Raw genomic sequence first — 16,718 nt, forward strand, 5'->3', positions numbered from 1 at the left:
TGCGAAAAACAGAACGGGCTTTGCTGCCATCTTATGGTTGAAAAGCAGAAATACATGCTTGTGCCTACAGCAGCAGAGGAAGCACCTGCCTAGGAAGATCGCACAAATGTCACATTCTAGCAGAAACTGAAACCTAGACCTGGTGTCTTGGCTCATGCAACGCCTCCGTCATCCACTGCCTGAGAAGCGTATGCAGGACTTGCAACTTTTTAAGTGATATGTGAACCCTCTTTTATTGCTAGCTGCAAACACAATCCACATGCTTGTCTTATTTTCAGCTCTTAACACGGAGCTAGTTCAGCTGGTCTAAAATCCAGAGCTGAACATGAGACTATCAAGAGCAGATATAAGGATTGAATTCCTGGGCACAGTAAAGCAGCACAGTGCTCTGGACCCCAACATCCTGTGCAAGGTGAATAATAGCACACACAGAGATGTTCAGAAAGATAACAGCAGAAACTGATGTTGCCTACGAAACCACGCAGCTGCATCTGGTTAACACAGGCTCTACCTTCCACTTTTCCATTACCTCAGATGGTCAGCTTCCAGGTCCCACTTATGTTTGCCCCAAAGTCTGTGTAGTCATTGAAACAGCGGAAAGCTAGAATTAAATACTGTTGTGTAAGCAAAAACCTGTATTTGTTTTATTGACAGAGAAGAAGGTATTCATTGTAATAATGGTGTTTGTCTCACTCCCACATTTTACTGTCACTGATGCAAAGTGATCCATACAACATGTTCCACAGAGATGCAGAAGCATAACTCTGTTACAGACACAGAGCATAAGACAGAGTCAAAACCCAAACCAATACACTGCTTCCAAATGCAAAACCAAACTCTCTGTGTCTCTAGCATGTTCAAAAAGGGACTGGGTAGGATGGAAAAATCACCATTTATCAAAAGGATTCATTTAAGAAAACAAAAGGACATTCGATAAAATATCTAGGAAAAGTTAAACAAGAAACAAAGATTCTTGCTCACAAAAGGCACGCATCTACTCTGGAGATCAGTTCAATATTCATTGTTTCCAATTATTACTTAAAAACAATCCCAAGATATTGTAGAAGCTGGAATACAGTTTTAGCCACTAAAAGCAACCCACTAAAAACAAAGGTTAAGTATAAGAGAAGTAGGTGTTCCTTACGGGCATAATTCAATGAGAGACTGCATGAGCAAATTATGTTGTAGGTGCTTATATCTATTGAACATGATATTGAACACTGACCTCGGGCAGTTCTAATGGGTAAAAGAGCTAATGAGATTGCTCTGACTGCATGTCATGCAGCCCAGGGCAGGTTAAATAAATCATTAAAAGGTATAAAATATAACAGTCTTTTTAAGTAAAAATTCTGGGCCAAGTTAAACACATGAAATTTCTATTTGCGTAGGAGCTGATGTAGCTATCTGAATGTAGCCCTGGGCCTCTCTGATACAGAAAACTGCAGGAGAGCCATACTGAGAAACTGTGTTTCGTGTTTTCAGGTAGACCATCCTTCCCTCAGCCTGTAATGAAGGATGCTTATTATGCATATTATGCATATCATGAGGAAAAAAAGAAAAAAGCATACAAACTTACACACGTGCTTTGATTTGTTTAAATTTGGACTTATAGGTATCATCTCTGTTTTAAGAACCTTCTAAATGCCACAGAGAGCCAGTGGGCAAGTTATGCTGTTGTGTGGAAGGTAACTTGTTGCGATCAAGGAGACTAAGGTAAACCACCTCTTGACTCAAGATAATTACAAACTGAGCACTTGAGACTGCTACTGATATTATTTACCAGGACATCTATCATATTCATTATCATTAATTACATACACTTTGGTAGCTTCTGGTGGGCTCCTTTATCAATACGTTCCTAACATACTTTTCAATGGAAAAAATATATTTGAAAACTTCATAGAATGACAGCATGATCCAGGCTGAAATGGACCTGTGAAGGTCATCTAGCCCAACACCCTGCTTAAAGCAAGTCCATTTAGCTCAGGCTGGTAAAAGCCTGTCCTGTCAAGTTGAACATCTCCAAGGTTACATATACCACAACCTCCCTGGCAATCTGCTCCAGTGCCTAACTATTCTCCTAGCAAAAATGTTTGTTCTTATATTTAAAAGGAATTTTGCACATTCCAAGCTTGTCTACTGTCAGTGTGCACCTCTGAGAAGAGCCTGGTTACATCTTCTCACGAGGAAGTTGAAGACCACAATAACGGTGTGATACACATGGCTAATGTGAAAATGATAAATTTGAATGTATTCAGTGTTTTCAAAAATTTTACCTGTCCTCCTGTATCACAAGCTTCACAATATTTTGGCAGGAAACAAACCAGAAAGAACTATGGGGCACACCTGTGCACTTCCTCCCTCAAAGAATGCATAACGTGATTATTTATAAGCAAGTAAAATGAGAGACCTACCCAGAGCTCTAGATAACATCTCAGTTTACATGCCTGGTTATATAAAACATGCCACCCATCCTATCTGATATTTTACAACATGCATATAAGACTCAAAAAGGGACTTAGCAGTGAATCATATAGTAGTTCCCTTTAATGGTCCAGCAACAGAGTATGATTGACATAGTTTCAGAGAGATCAATGAACATTTTAGCCAGAAGCTTACTTGTGTCTAATGCGGGAGCAATAACTTTGCTCAATTCTATTAGTGCTGTCTGTACAGAATGCCCTGCCCTAAAACTCATCTGCCACTGGGATACAATCCAATGTTTATTTCCATTAGTTTAGCCATTGTTGGTAACAATAAAAACCAGGAGACAGTTGCAAACTAATGATTTATGGGCAGAATGAAACACAGGATGACCTTGGCTGCTTTCCATTCCCCAACAAAATGACTGGTAGTTAGAAATAAATTAAAATTATTGCAAAAGGATAACATAAGTTATTTCTCCAATAGGTAATTTTACCAGCTAAATAGCCCTGTCATTAAACTAGCAGCTGTTGTACAAATTATATTCCAAGATAAAAAAGAAATTATAGCTTTCATAGTTGTTGCAGCTTCAAGAATGATGAAAACCCCAATTCTATAGGAGTTGACAGAAAAGGAGCTCTTGTGATAAGGCTGAATACATAGTCTTGGCTGCACTGTACTCAGCTGAATGACTCCTCTGAAAGTTAAGCAGAAAAGCTCATGTAGTAGATCTATTATCAGAAATGGAAATTCCTTTACAGGTGATAGCAAAGGAAAAAAGCAATCTTCCCTGACTGGAATTTGCATTTTTAATGAATCTTTGGAACTTTGTTTTGCAATTTCACTGAAGTTATTCTGATAAAACAACACCATCAGCACTACATTCTTGTCATATTTTTGATAGTTATTGCAATGAGACCTTTTTACCTTTACTCATTTTCAGAAATCCGTTTACTGTGACTGTTAATGCTTCCCATGTTTTGTGAGGTCCTGTACAGCCATCAGCCCTTTCAGTATTTTCTGCCTTGACTGCCCTCATGCTCCACTCCCTTTTAACGACTTCTTTCTTGGCCAAGGGAGGATAAATAGAACAGAAAACTATTCAAACAGTTTCAGTGGGGTACTGCAGAGAACAAAGCGGTGGTCCGTGCAACTATAATTTATAAAATATATTTCTGGTTTTCAGATGTATGGCTAGCCAAAAATCAACATCTGGAAAGAGTTTTCATGTTTGCAAAAGTACGTCTCCAATGTCATTCAGGAATGGAAATGTACTTTATAGCTGTGATACCCTATCACTGACCAAAAAATATACAACTGACAAAAGAAACAGAATTCAAAAAGTAAGATGCAGGGAGGTTACATCTTTCCTGCTTTTACTTTTCTAAAGCAGGAACTCCATTTTGCCTGTAAAGTGTTAAGTATACCAGCTTCAAAACAGGAAGGCATGGGACTTCTCAGAGAACTGGCCACCAATTATTTTTGTTTTAAATTCCAAACAAAACAGGCTATTTTTTTTTTTTCCACAATTCCTCTTCAGAAATAAGATTTTGTCTGAAACTTTCAAAATCACTTCATCTGCGGAAGATGCCAGACCTTGAGAATGTCAATCCTAATTGCCTGACTAGTGGCAAAACATTAAGAAACTAAACGCAGGATCTCAGAAAAGGAAGTGCTGGGAAGTCTTTCTAACAGGAATGTTTTCATCCCTGTCTATAATTAGTAAATAAATGCAAATCATCAGTGTGGTCACAAAGATACAAGCTCGGGATGAATCGGTATCTACATCCACTGCTGGGATGAAGGTAACCACGGTGGCTTGCCCATTCTTCCCACTTGGGCTGGCACCGGTGTGCCCCAGCATGTATCTGAGGCAACAGGTCAACCCCGACAGGCAGCTCCCGGCTATCCCATCTGCCTGTGCCAGAGGTGGCACCACACAGACAAGGCAAACTGGAATCCCTCCCTGCCGACACTCCAGATTTGAGAACAGCCAGACCACTGTAGGCAAACCTTCACTCAAAAACACAGACAACCACGCTTAAACTCCACGAATGAGCAATCCTTCAAAAAGGTCAGGAAAGATGATCAAATGAAAAAGCAAAAACCTGGCAGAATTTTAGACATTAAATACCATTAGGAGACATTTTTCCCACCAGATACTGTACACAATGTTAATGCGAATATTATAATGCTGACAACTTGTTCTTGACTGACTTATGAAGCTAATAATTTACAAAGAAATAATGCAGTACTTGTGTCAATCTTATTATGCTAAATGTAGCAAACTAGTACATTTACCTCATATTATACAGCTGAGACATTTGTTTGGCAGGAAGTCAGGACAGTAAAATAAGAGGGATTAGTATATTGTCATTTTTCAATAGTCCATATTTTTCCATAGCTGATGACACTTGAAAGCGAGGAGAGAACCTGCTCTGTTTTCACAGACTTACTCATCTACCAATGCAGTATTTCTTTGTGCTTGATGCATAGCTATGCTGTAACCATCAGATTTGGGCTACTATGCTCAGACATTTTGCAATCCAGGTATGCAGATAAGGAGTACATGGATCACAATGGAGAGCTGCAAAACCTGCTCCTGAACCTCACTTGGGGTAACGAGCCTGTCTTTACTCAAAGACTATGAAATAACAACACCGAAAATTGTTTAGAGGCTGAGAGGGTTATTCGGCTGCATTATACATTTCCGAAAAATGAATGTTTTCAAATTTATGACTGTCAAGAACTTTAGCCCAGTAGCATGGTCTGACAGACAAAATACTGCAACAGGACTCAAGAAATCGCTGAATTGCCTAGTGTGTTTGGTCAAAGGATAAACTCCCCCTGTAAAACGGGGTATATACCATTTCTCTGTTCATTTCACAACCATGGCAGAACCACGAATGACTTCTTATCATTGTGCAAAGTTGTCATGAAGAGGACTGCAGTTTTGCCACTGAAGATACTTATATAGTTGGAATTAACTCATTTTTGCTATGGTTAACATGAGAGACTACCAAAAACAGTTTTATGAAATGGCACATACTGTCAACAGGTCTTCCAAATTCATCACACAGACAAGGCAACCTAGCACCACCCAGAGTTCATTGCAGAATCCTAGGTTGAGACTTGGCATTAAATCTAAAAAGCCATTTGGGGACCTAAATATCGATGGTTTCACAAGTATTTTAGGTTCTTTGGTAAAAGAATGGCATCTAAATCCCTCCTTCAGATTATGCACCCTTTGGGCAGCTGGTCTGTCCTGGGACGAGTTGCCTCTCCTCCCATCTGCTCAGGCCCTTCAACCTTTTGACTGATTGAGCCATTCAGACTTACAGGTCTCCTCATTTTGCATTTGAAAAGCACCTACCACAAGTGAGGAGTGGGAACTGGAGCTAGAAATCTCCAGGATTTATTTGGGCACCTCATAGTTACCCTTAGAACAGAAACAAGAAGTCACTCGGGGGATCATTCTGTTGTGGTTTGAGGGCCACCTGAATGCCTCACTTAGCCTGGGCCTCAACATACATCCCTGGTTTTCCAGGGATACATCCAGGTTATTCCAGAACCCATTTGCGTGAAACAAACTGCAAAAACTCCTGGCTCATTGCCCAAACAGTAGTTTTACACCTTTTTCATGTAAATATATTCATTTGAGATATTTCAAACTTCACCTTCCCTTACCTCAAGGCTGAATCACTGAACGTTTTGGGGGCCTGGGAAGAGTCTTAAATCTTGACTTGCTTCCGGCAACTAGAAGTTTCTACTGCAACATTTTGAGTCTGCAAAAAGAATCTCTGACTGACCTACAGGGAAGCTGCCTTCTACATTTAAAGCAGGGAGATTCATTAGCTTTCAACTGCCTATACTTTTCCTAGGAATATGGCCTTAATATAGCTGTAGTCTCCAACAACAGCAATGACTTTTGCATGTTCTTAGTATTATGTCAAGCTATCTGTACTCATTCAATAAATTACATACTGGAAGCATTCTTTTTCTATTCCTCACATTTGTTTTCCTCACCTTAAAAAACACAAGCACAGCAGCAGAGGGAGACAACTGCTGTTTGACAAATAGCATGCTGACAATATCCTGGCTGCAGCTAATACTTCCTTAACACTGAGACCTGTCACCTTACAACAGAAGTCCTAGTGATACTTCTCAAACCTTAGCTTACAGCTAAGTACATGAACTGTTTGATTTGCCATGACAAGCTATGTGTAAATAAAGACATAAGTGAACTTTACCCCTTGTTCTTGGCAGATCTGGGTTAGTCTTTCCAGCTGCTCATCTTGAATAACCTTTGCCTTCTCATATTGCTGAATCATCATCTCCATCTCCACTTTCACTGGAAGGACATAGGCTGGAAAACACAAACACACACTTAGAGTAACCCAGCGGTGATTTGGTTTTTTTTATCAGAAGGAAAACCTTACAGACCTTTACAGGCCAAAGAACATCAGCCCTTTCACTTGCACCCAGAGAACTAGAGTATTTCTTGTAGAAACAGCACTAGAGTATTTCTTCTAGGGAAGGATTTCTAACATGAGAAATGCAGGTCATCAGCAGGGTCCAGATCTTGTTTGGTCAGATCTCCATTTGCCTGGCTGAGATGAAATGCATCCTGCATGCGCTTCCTAGCTTCTGCTGCACTAATACGGATCTTTTCCAGTGTTTACCACAGACTTCCTGAACTGCTGGGTAGGAGGATTTTCTGCTTAGAGTTAGGCCCATCCCCTCTAAACCTGAACAGCATGGCTCCCTTAGGAAAAGAACTATTCCAGAGCCCTAAGCATTTAATTCCTAGACTTTGTGGTAAGAAATAAGTCCTTAATGGAAACAGCAGACTAAGAAGGATATTAAAAAAAAAAAAAAAAAAAAAAAAGGCATTTACCTTCTATTGCTTTTCAAGCTACAGCCCCATTTTCAATAGGTCTTCTGAATGTCTCTGGAAATTTTGCTCCTGTCATACCTCTGGCAAACTCCGACTGATCAGCAAAGCTGTTCAATGCATATTGCAATTCTTGATGTTTTCTGAAGCTACACAAAGACCCTGACCTGTTCTTGTACACATCAGTCAGAGGGCTACCACCTCTCCTCAACTCTCAAACAGAGTTTCCAGGACATCTAAACCCAAAATAACAACTTGACTCTGATCTTTCACACATGAGCAAAATTCGTTTATTCCTCTTCCACCTCTTTTCCCTGTAACCTGAAATGTCTGAAACTGCGGAACACAAAGTCCTTGTGTCCAGGCACAGTCACCAGTTCTGCTCTCTGCAACCTTGACTTGCTGGGGCTTTATCTCCCCTGGTGCTTCCCCACACAGGTCTGTGCGAAGAGATGCACACCAGCATTGCAGAGAGCACCTTCAGCATGGAACCCCCATGGTAAGAAAACGTTCCTGGAATCTGACATAAAAATTATATTACAGACAAGAACTTGGAAAAGAAAGCCCCAGGACAGAGCTAGCTGTATGGAAATGGGGAGGATGCAGCAAATATCAGAAAGCAGATTGGAAGCAAGTGTTTTGCAGAATCAGGAATGAGATCTGGTGACAAAAGACAGGAAGCAGTCAGGGCATTTACTTTACAGGACAGGGGATGTGAAGGTGCCTAACAAAGCCAAACCAATCAATTATAAAGGCTCACAGGGAACAGGAGATAAAGCAATGAACTTGAGACCTATTCCATGGGAGTCACACTCTCTCTTCTGTTCAGTGCTTTTAAAACGTAAGAGGAAGGAGAACCACAGAAACAGTGGTGGCAAGCAATCTTTTAATACTTTTAAAAACTTTTCCTAGTCTGCCAGGTAATTCTTGCAGTCACAAACTGAATCACGACTCACCATCAACGATCCTCTTCACTCTCCATATTCGTAGTGTGATAATAAGGCTGATAGCATCCCATGGGCTGCTGGGGCCATTAGCCACTGTTGAGGCCACCATTGGTGCCAAGGACAAGATTATAACAGCACCGTCAAACACCTAGAGAGAAATCAGTTTTTTCAAACCCTTCCTAAAGATCATTACCCTGCCATTCCTGCTTGGAGTCTTAAAGGGCTTTTGCCCAAAAGAAATGCAATTATGGTACATATTTGAAAAGGATCTGGGGCGGCCAAGCCCCAGAAAGGCTGCATCCTTTTTAGGTAGCACAACAGAATTCCTCAGTGCATTTTATGAGGTGAGGAGAGATAAACTGTGGTGGGAGGGCAGAGAGAAAGTTATTTGGAAATACTGGCCAAAATCCCCAAGTAGAAGTGATAGCCTAAATGCTATTACAGCCAAAGAGTTTTATTATCATTGGTATTTATTACCTGTTACTTGGCATAATGTCATCCCAAAAAAGCATACAGTCCCTGCCCATAGATCTTACTGTCTAAATGAAGAGATCAAGAAGACAAGTAGAAAAAGATGGAGCAAAGAGACTTGATGGCTCTTGGCCACGTTCTGACTACACAACGTGTGTGGGAATGTCTGTGCATGAAGACAGAAAGACTCCCAGCTCTCACCTTTATTGGGCAGCTAGGTTTTCAAGGATTTTGACAACTGGCAATATTCAGAATTATTTGTATGACATTAGTTGCATTGGGATTAGACCAGAAAAGGCAATTGTGCAAAGTATTGGACAGAACTGCGTGAGTAAATACATTTCAGAGCAAACTGGCGATGGCGTTGTGTCCGTCCTACGCTTGCCTAGCAAGGTAGAACAGAATACCACGTTCTCATTCCTAATGAGACCCTTCCCAGCTGCCAATGACCATTGATTAACGGTTTGCATGAGGAGGCACGACATAGATTTTATAAGCACCACACATTCAGAATTGTGCATAACCATTCAGTGTATGGAAAAGAAGCAGTTCTTACTGCCACCATTTGATGGGCAGCGAACAATATCACTCCATTCCAGATTACCAAAACAAGTTATCAGAAACTGCTGCATTTAGCCTCAATAATAAGAATTTCTGGATCAATAAGTCTCACTTATGTTTTTTATCAAAACAAGTTAAAAAGTTTGCAACTTTATTACAAAAATGTGCAAGTCTCTAGATTCACTTAAGCTCCAAGAAAACACAGATTTTTTTTTTTTTCCTGGTGCATCAGTTTATCATACAGTATCAAGAAAGAACTTTCAGTTTTCCTGATTTCCAGATTTCTGCCCAGATTGGGATTATGTGTTACTTATAACACATGCATTTCTTTATCTGCCTCTGCAACAGTATGTACGTTTTACCTCATTTTTCATTTGAGGTACAAATTACAGTGTTTATCATAACTCAATTTAATAAAAAAATAATTTCACAATAAAACTGGAGGGGTTGCCAAACCAGTATTTTCTAGCAGAAAACTATACACAATTTTTTCAACCAGTTCTAATTTCAACCTGGTTACAGGAATGGAGTTACACAAGTCACATGACAATTTTTACTCGTATTGCTCACTATCTCAGAGTAGCAATATCAAGTTAGACTAGCACAGCTCTAACAACAAAATAAACAGAGACATAGAGCAAAAACCCCACAATCCCTCCCTTAATAAAATATCTCCAGATATCACACTCTTCTGAGTCTCTCACAAAAAAAGGGACTGCATCATACAGCTATGTATACATGCATATAATGAGAAGAACGTGCATATTTATCTGGATTAAAAGATATTGTATTGCATCAGGTCTATATCAAAGCCACCCAAAGCAGTTCTTAATATTCTTACTGTGCCTGCCTGGAAAACAGTATGAAGAGTAAGAGTGCTTACCTCTATTTTGTTTTCAATGTAATCCCATATGCCAAGGACCACAATCCTCAAAATAGTCTAGTAAAATAGATTAGGGGGAAAAAAAGATGGTCAATGTTATTGTAATTTTAGATAAACATTTAGTCCTCTACCTATTTAGGGGATCATTTTTTGTCTTATTTAAGCATTATGCATTTCTTCTGAATAATAATAATGACATAGAATTTGCTACACTTCTGTATTATAAAAGCAGGTATTGCTTTCCAACCACTATATTGACCCAGTGAAACTTCCATAAACAATTCCAAGTTCAAATGTTCATCAGTCTTTCCACCCTCCTAAAATTTCTCTTTCAAACTTGTGAGATTTAGATTACAACACCAGCCCCCTGACCCAAGCCTATGTAAGATCCGCTGTGGGGCCCCCTCAGTTGGAACGGGGGAAGATTCTCTTTTCTTGACATCTTTGATATGCCAGTGCTTACTATTTTATAAGAAAAGAAAAGAAGCACTGCCCTCTCTTGATACCTAAAGATATTGACATTTCATCAGTCTGAAGAGCAGAGGCTCTTATTCTCCCCCCCTCTGGACTACAGAGCACTTGTCACATTATTATAAAATCCCAGAAAGTCATAGGATAAGGGAGAAAAATGTCTCTATTAAGCAAAACAGCTATAAGTAGCATCAGTAGCTAGAAAAGAGGAATAAAGAACGAACACAGAATGAACCAATGGTGAATTCCCATTAAAAAATACAATGGCATCTTTCCTAATTTTTAACCTGGCTTTCAGAAGATGTAATAAAAAAAAAAAAAGAAAAACAAACAATAAAAATCTATCAGCCAACTAATGATCGAAATTGAATCCACATAAAGGCATAACTGATAGGGATGTTTTCTGCCAATAGCAAGATCAAGGTCAGATTTTGACAGACGCTACAGACATAAAGAGTCTAACTGCAGCTGTGCGCCTTGCAAAGAAGATCAAAATGCTAGTTTCTCCATTAAAGAACAGTAGTAATGACAGAAAGCTCAGCAGGCCTATGTGTGAGGGGTGACCATGCAAGGAACTGTGGAGAAAAAAATTACTGTGATGAATATATGTACCTCCTCTTCATTATAAATACAAATATATTAAATCGCAACCAACTCTGAATTTATGCCAAACATACCAGCCCTAACTAATTGTAGAACAACACTGGATTTTTCAGTACCATTCCTATGCATGGTTTTGCCAAACCCCATGAGCCCAATTGCCTCACTTGGCTTGGGACAACTGCAGTGAGCTCCATCTTGGCACTCCAAACCTGGCTAACAGCACTTAATCCTGTTTTGCAGAGGGAGATATTGCTGTGGGAGATACGGTGCTTTCAGAGCCCAGCCTCATACCATCAATGAGCAGGAAAGTGAACTGGCCAACGCTTACTCAGAAATGGCATGTGGGAAGCATTGGCCAAGCCTGGCTGAGAAAGGAAGTCACTAGCCAGAAGAGAAAATGCAGCGCTCTCTTTCCTCTACAAAAAACTATAAGACTCTATGTAGACACCAAGAACTGCTAATGCTGCTGGTCTGCACTCCTAAAAAGAACATTTTACTTCCAAAGCATTTTACAAACGCAGCACACGAATAAGGCTATTCACAGTAATTTCCTCATGAACCTATATGCTTGAAGATTAATATGAGGAGGAAGAGATGCACAACAGCAGCTCCTCAAATCCCTAATGACTCCAAATTCACCAGCATGATGTGATGTGATATAAGCACAAGGTGTAAGTACAGATGCTGCTGTACAACCAAGGCACTCCTGCAGCCTCAACTGAGGCCTTGAGCAGAATACTTCCAGACAAAAGCATCCCAGCTCCTCTGTAAGCACCTCCCTTGCTCCCTGTTGAGAAGCTGCACAAAATGCTTAAGCACGTTACTCATGAGCCTGTAGGTTCAGCGATATAATACAACCTGGGGTCCACCACAGCAAGTTCCACCCTGTTGAGAGCATCGTTTTCTCCTATGGCTTGTTTTCTCCTATGCTTAGGCAGCATTTGTGAAGTGCTAGGTCAATGAGCAACTAACTAAAGGATGGCTGAACACTTAATACCTTTACAGTAACTGATGGTGAAAATCTTTCTTCCTTTGGACAGGTGTGTACAGAGGTATTTTCACTTAAATACTAAGGCAAATCTGCACAAAGAAAATAGAAACACTGTCTTACAACCCTAAATATGATTTAACATGGGTCTGTTCAGGGATCATAAGAGAGGATTTTCCTTTCTGCCTTTTTAATCCCTCACTGCAGTGTTCACTGTTTAAATCAGACTGTGCTACTGTCATATTAATGAGTCGGAGCAGTTCCAAGGGCTGGAAGCTAGCACCAATGTTTTCATTTTCAGTCTGCTGGCGTGAATCAGCACAAGTCAGCAATGACTGGAAGTCTACTCAGCAGACATTTAATGCAGTAATGGTTGTTGGTGCTACCTCTAGAAGACCGGTCTCCTCCTCACAAAAAATGCCCTGATGAGCATCTTTGCTCTCAGCGACAGCAGTCACACTATAGGAAGGAAGGGAGAGCATGAGGGAAGAATTAATCCAGTTCCCCATCTGAGAGACGCTTCAGAACAAACGCGGCACGACTGAGGGTCAAGCTTTAAAAACATTTGTTCTGTATGGCAGGTCTTAAAACTATGCACCAGCATTGTCACTCTTAACAAAAAAACCCCCACGTCACCACTGGAGGCACAAGAGGCATGTAAGGCAGCTTTTCCTTGGTGCCCTGGGGCAACCAGGCACCCCAAGAAAGTACCATGAGTGAGTCACAGACTGGGTGCATTTAGAGCCACAGGTGCCCTACACATACTGTCCACCAGGCAAGTCTTTACTAGTGGCAACTCCAACCTAGGTTTAGCTGTCTCTACTCTCCCTCTCTTATACAAAGCACAAGACCACATCCACTGCTGCTGCCATAACTCTTACCCAGAGGAGTCCGAACCAAGCAAATTTGGACTTCACTGGGCAAATCTCTCTGACTGTTCAATATAATAAATACTTTGACTAAAATGAAAGCATTGGTGTTACTTATAAACATCATTTTAGTATTTTTCCTAAGCAATCAAAAATATCTTTCAAGCAACTACATATTGCATTGGATTGTGTACTTTCTCTGTACAGAACTTAAAATATGAGAACCTGTAGCAGAATCTGAAAAAAACAGAGACAAATTAATAATCCAGGAAAATTCCTAGGCACTGTACACGGACCAAACTGAAAAATGCATATTAATTAAAAGAGAACTGCAACTGTAACATTCATCACAGACAAAACAGAAATGTTAATAACAAGTCTGCCATTTGTAGACACAAGAATCTACAAGAAATAGGGAAAAAAATGGAGCAGCATTGCTGTTTCCTACTGCTGTGCAAGCATCTTTCAGCACTGTAGCAAATGCACACACAGTTTTGCATTACACTACAGGCATTCTGCATTTTTGGACACAGGTTTGAAAGCGAACATTAAATATCAGTGTGAGTACTTTTCTGTTAAAGGCCACTGACAGCTTGTTTTCTTGTACTTGAAAAATAATGCTTTACCTTTTCTTGAGTAGAAATCTTTTAATTAGAAAATCCTTAACATAGGTTTTTTTTTTAGTTATATCAGAAAGACATTTTTTGTTTTCTTAGAAAAGCCAAATCATTACATAAAAGTGTGTCCAGTACACTAATAAGAGGTAGATGTCTGAACACCTCTTAACTTAAGTCAGAGTAAACCCAGATAAAAGTAAAATTTTAAACCAGTTTTCAGACAGAAATGGTTTTTGAAGTTGACAGTGTCCCTTGGTGACACACAGTTATTTGCACAACATTAACTGTCCGCAGTGAAGTTTATGAAGGACTGTGTGATGCTGCAGGTTTTCTCTCTAATTTTGTAGGGAACCCTGGCCAAGCCATTTGCTGAGCCAGCCGTGTGAATTCCCACAATCTGCATGAGCTAGCTACATTTGTCAGCTGTCTGCAATGTAAATTAGGCAATTTTAAATACTTTTTTGCTTGCGCAGTTAATGTAATTTACTACTCAGTGACTCACTGTGCCAAATTCATCAATAGTGTAAAGAAACCAAAAGGAAGCAGCGTGGGAGGTGAAGCTGGCCCACCAGGTTTAGCTAACAGCAATGATGGGCGACGCGGCATTTCGAGATGGGGTAGTGATCGCACAAGAGAGACGGGATGGAGTGGGGTGGAAAGGGTGTCTGTAGAAGAGCCCTTCCTTCCTTCCACTGCCACAAACCCCTCTGTCTTTACTTCTGGCTTGTACAGAAATCCTGAAGATTAAGCTTCTGCCTTCTGGCTGTAGCTCATAAGACCAGATACTTATTGAACTCTTTCCCAGAAAGAACACCTTGTACCCAATCTGTAATTTATAACCTCTCTGGTTTGGGTCACTCCACCGAGGCCTTAGCTCATTCACTACTTAAAAGAATCTTCTTTTGCCATCTTCTGGTGTGCTCGTCCTGAGATGTGGCATTGGTTGTTCTAGTGCACGCTATCCCCAGGCCACCAGAGCACGGAGAAGTGTTAGCATCTTTACACCAAGACATCCTTCTGTTTCCAGTGCATAGGCATCCTCCTCATGTGGTTTCTCTTCAATCAAGGCTCTGAGAGGAAACATGTAACCACTGACCTCACCTCACATACTACCCAGTACAAAACACTCCCCATCTACTGTACTTTGTAACTGCTGTGGCTCTGTTAGCACATGTGGCTACATAGAAATCATTAACTGCAAAAGCTCCGTGACATGAACAGACACGAACGCAGTATGTTCTTTTTCACTGACTACCACTAACAATTTATTACATCATATAGTATCCAAAGGCACCTTTGCATAAACACTGCAGTTATATTTGTTCTTATGTTCTCCCATAATATTTGTGCTTAGAATATGGAGAAATATAATGAAATTTATACTGACAACTCTGGATAGCTTTGGAAGGGTTCTTCATGAATAGAAGTGGCTTACTAGAGACGCACTATACTACCATAAGGTAAACTGCAGATTGGATAGAAAACTGGTCTTAAGCAACCTTGCATCAGAAGTTCCCTCTGGGCATGATTACAGTAGTGACAATTCTTATCTTTGAAATGCGCCACGTAGAAGGTGCTGGACTGTCACTGTCAAGAGATGAAAGCACAGATGAAGCACTGATAGAGCACACCATATAAGTCAGGTATATTCTCGTAAATAAAATGGGTGGACTGGCATTCCAGGAAGGAGTCTAGGTAAATTTCTAGACCTCTACAAAACCATTTTCCCTGGTAACTACTTTTTTGGTGCAGCAAGAAAAGCTGTTAGAGAAGAAATTTCACAGTATATTAAATATTTAATTTTTTACACACTAGCAAAGAGGGAAGCTTAAATTTACCTTTATAAATTATATTTCCATGTCGTTCTTCCTAGATCCTCTCTAATCAACCCCTTTAAAAATCAAAACATACACAGCTAGCAATGCAGTGCATTTATGCATCATAAGAAAAGTTGTGTATACATGGAATGAAAGCAAACATCCAGAAAAGAAGCCACAACTTATGGAAGAATTATAGAATTAATAGAAGATTATTATCTTTCTGCTCAGCTGTTTGAAGCTCACAAAAAAATGTAATAAAAGTAACATAACTGATTTCTCTAATATAAAATTATGAATTTGTTATGAAAAATCTATATGGCAAGGACATTATTTCTCTTAGTTCTGTCATTTGGGATGTTTTTCCTTTTTAACAGAACCTTAATAGTAGGGTCTACCTTAGTAGGTTTTATTCCTTCCACGGAGTAAAGTGTCAGACTACTATGAACACTTCCTTTTAACATACAGGATGAGGAAAGTCTTGTTTGTTTTTTTTCCTCCTAAAAATGAAAATCTAAAGTGCACTTGTGAGCTCCAACTAATTAACAAATTCTTTATCAGCTAGGACCCCAGACTTACACTACTCAATTTGAGAACTCATTTCTTGGACATAAATGCAGGAAAAAATTTGCAATTCTGCGACTACCTAACTTTAAGGACATCAGAAGGCTTTGTTACTCCCAGGGAAACACTCGAGGTGCTGAAAGCTAGCAGAATGCCTGAGTGCTTGGCTGACTGAAGCATATACAGAGCAACGCAAACAACTAATATCAAAGAACTCAAGTCTTGCACGCAAACAGCCTCATCAATCTTAATGGAAAAGCGGAACTGAACAACAGCTACAGAATCAAATATTTGTGGCAGTGTGATAAGACTATTAAAATACGAGCAGACTCCAATCCACTTACCAAAACACTGTGATATTCCCCATCTTCCTTTTCTCAGCCACCTATTACCAAGGCTGAATTTGCCCTCTTGATAGGGTGTAACCCCGGCCTTGCCTTGCTGTTGGTACTGGGGTTTCCCCCCCAGTGTCTTTCTCTTCTCTTCTGTCTTAACATCTGGGTAACATTTGGTGCACAGACAAATCATAGTGATGTATGTAAACAGAGACAAACATACACAATCATCACCACTAGTAAATCCTGTTCAAATACTTGGAAAAAAAGCAAA

The 16,718-nt window shown here is 40.0% G+C and overlaps 1 protein-coding gene across 1 annotated transcript in view; it reads right to left on the reverse strand.

Moving 5' to 3' along the window:
- TMEM266 (transmembrane protein 266) overlaps window positions 1-16,718 on the reverse strand; it is a 64,199-nt gene that overhangs the window by 21,716 nt on the left and 25,765 nt on the right. Inside the window, exons 7-9 of the mRNA XM_063347368.1 lie at window positions 10,181-10,237; window positions 8,275-8,413; window positions 6,675-6,790 (exon numbers count right to left, since the gene is read on the reverse strand). Coding sequence (XP_063203438.1) covers window positions 6,675-6,790; window positions 8,275-8,413; window positions 10,181-10,237 — 312 coding nt within the window. The remainder of the gene's footprint in view (window positions 1-6,674; window positions 6,791-8,274; window positions 8,414-10,180; window positions 10,238-16,718) is intronic.

This window comes from Chroicocephalus ridibundus, chromosome 9 (assembly GCF_963924245.1).
Source record: "Chroicocephalus ridibundus chromosome 9, bChrRid1.1, whole genome shotgun sequence".
In the NCBI taxonomy this organism is placed as follows: domain Eukaryota; kingdom Metazoa; phylum Chordata; class Aves; order Charadriiformes; family Laridae; genus Chroicocephalus; species Chroicocephalus ridibundus.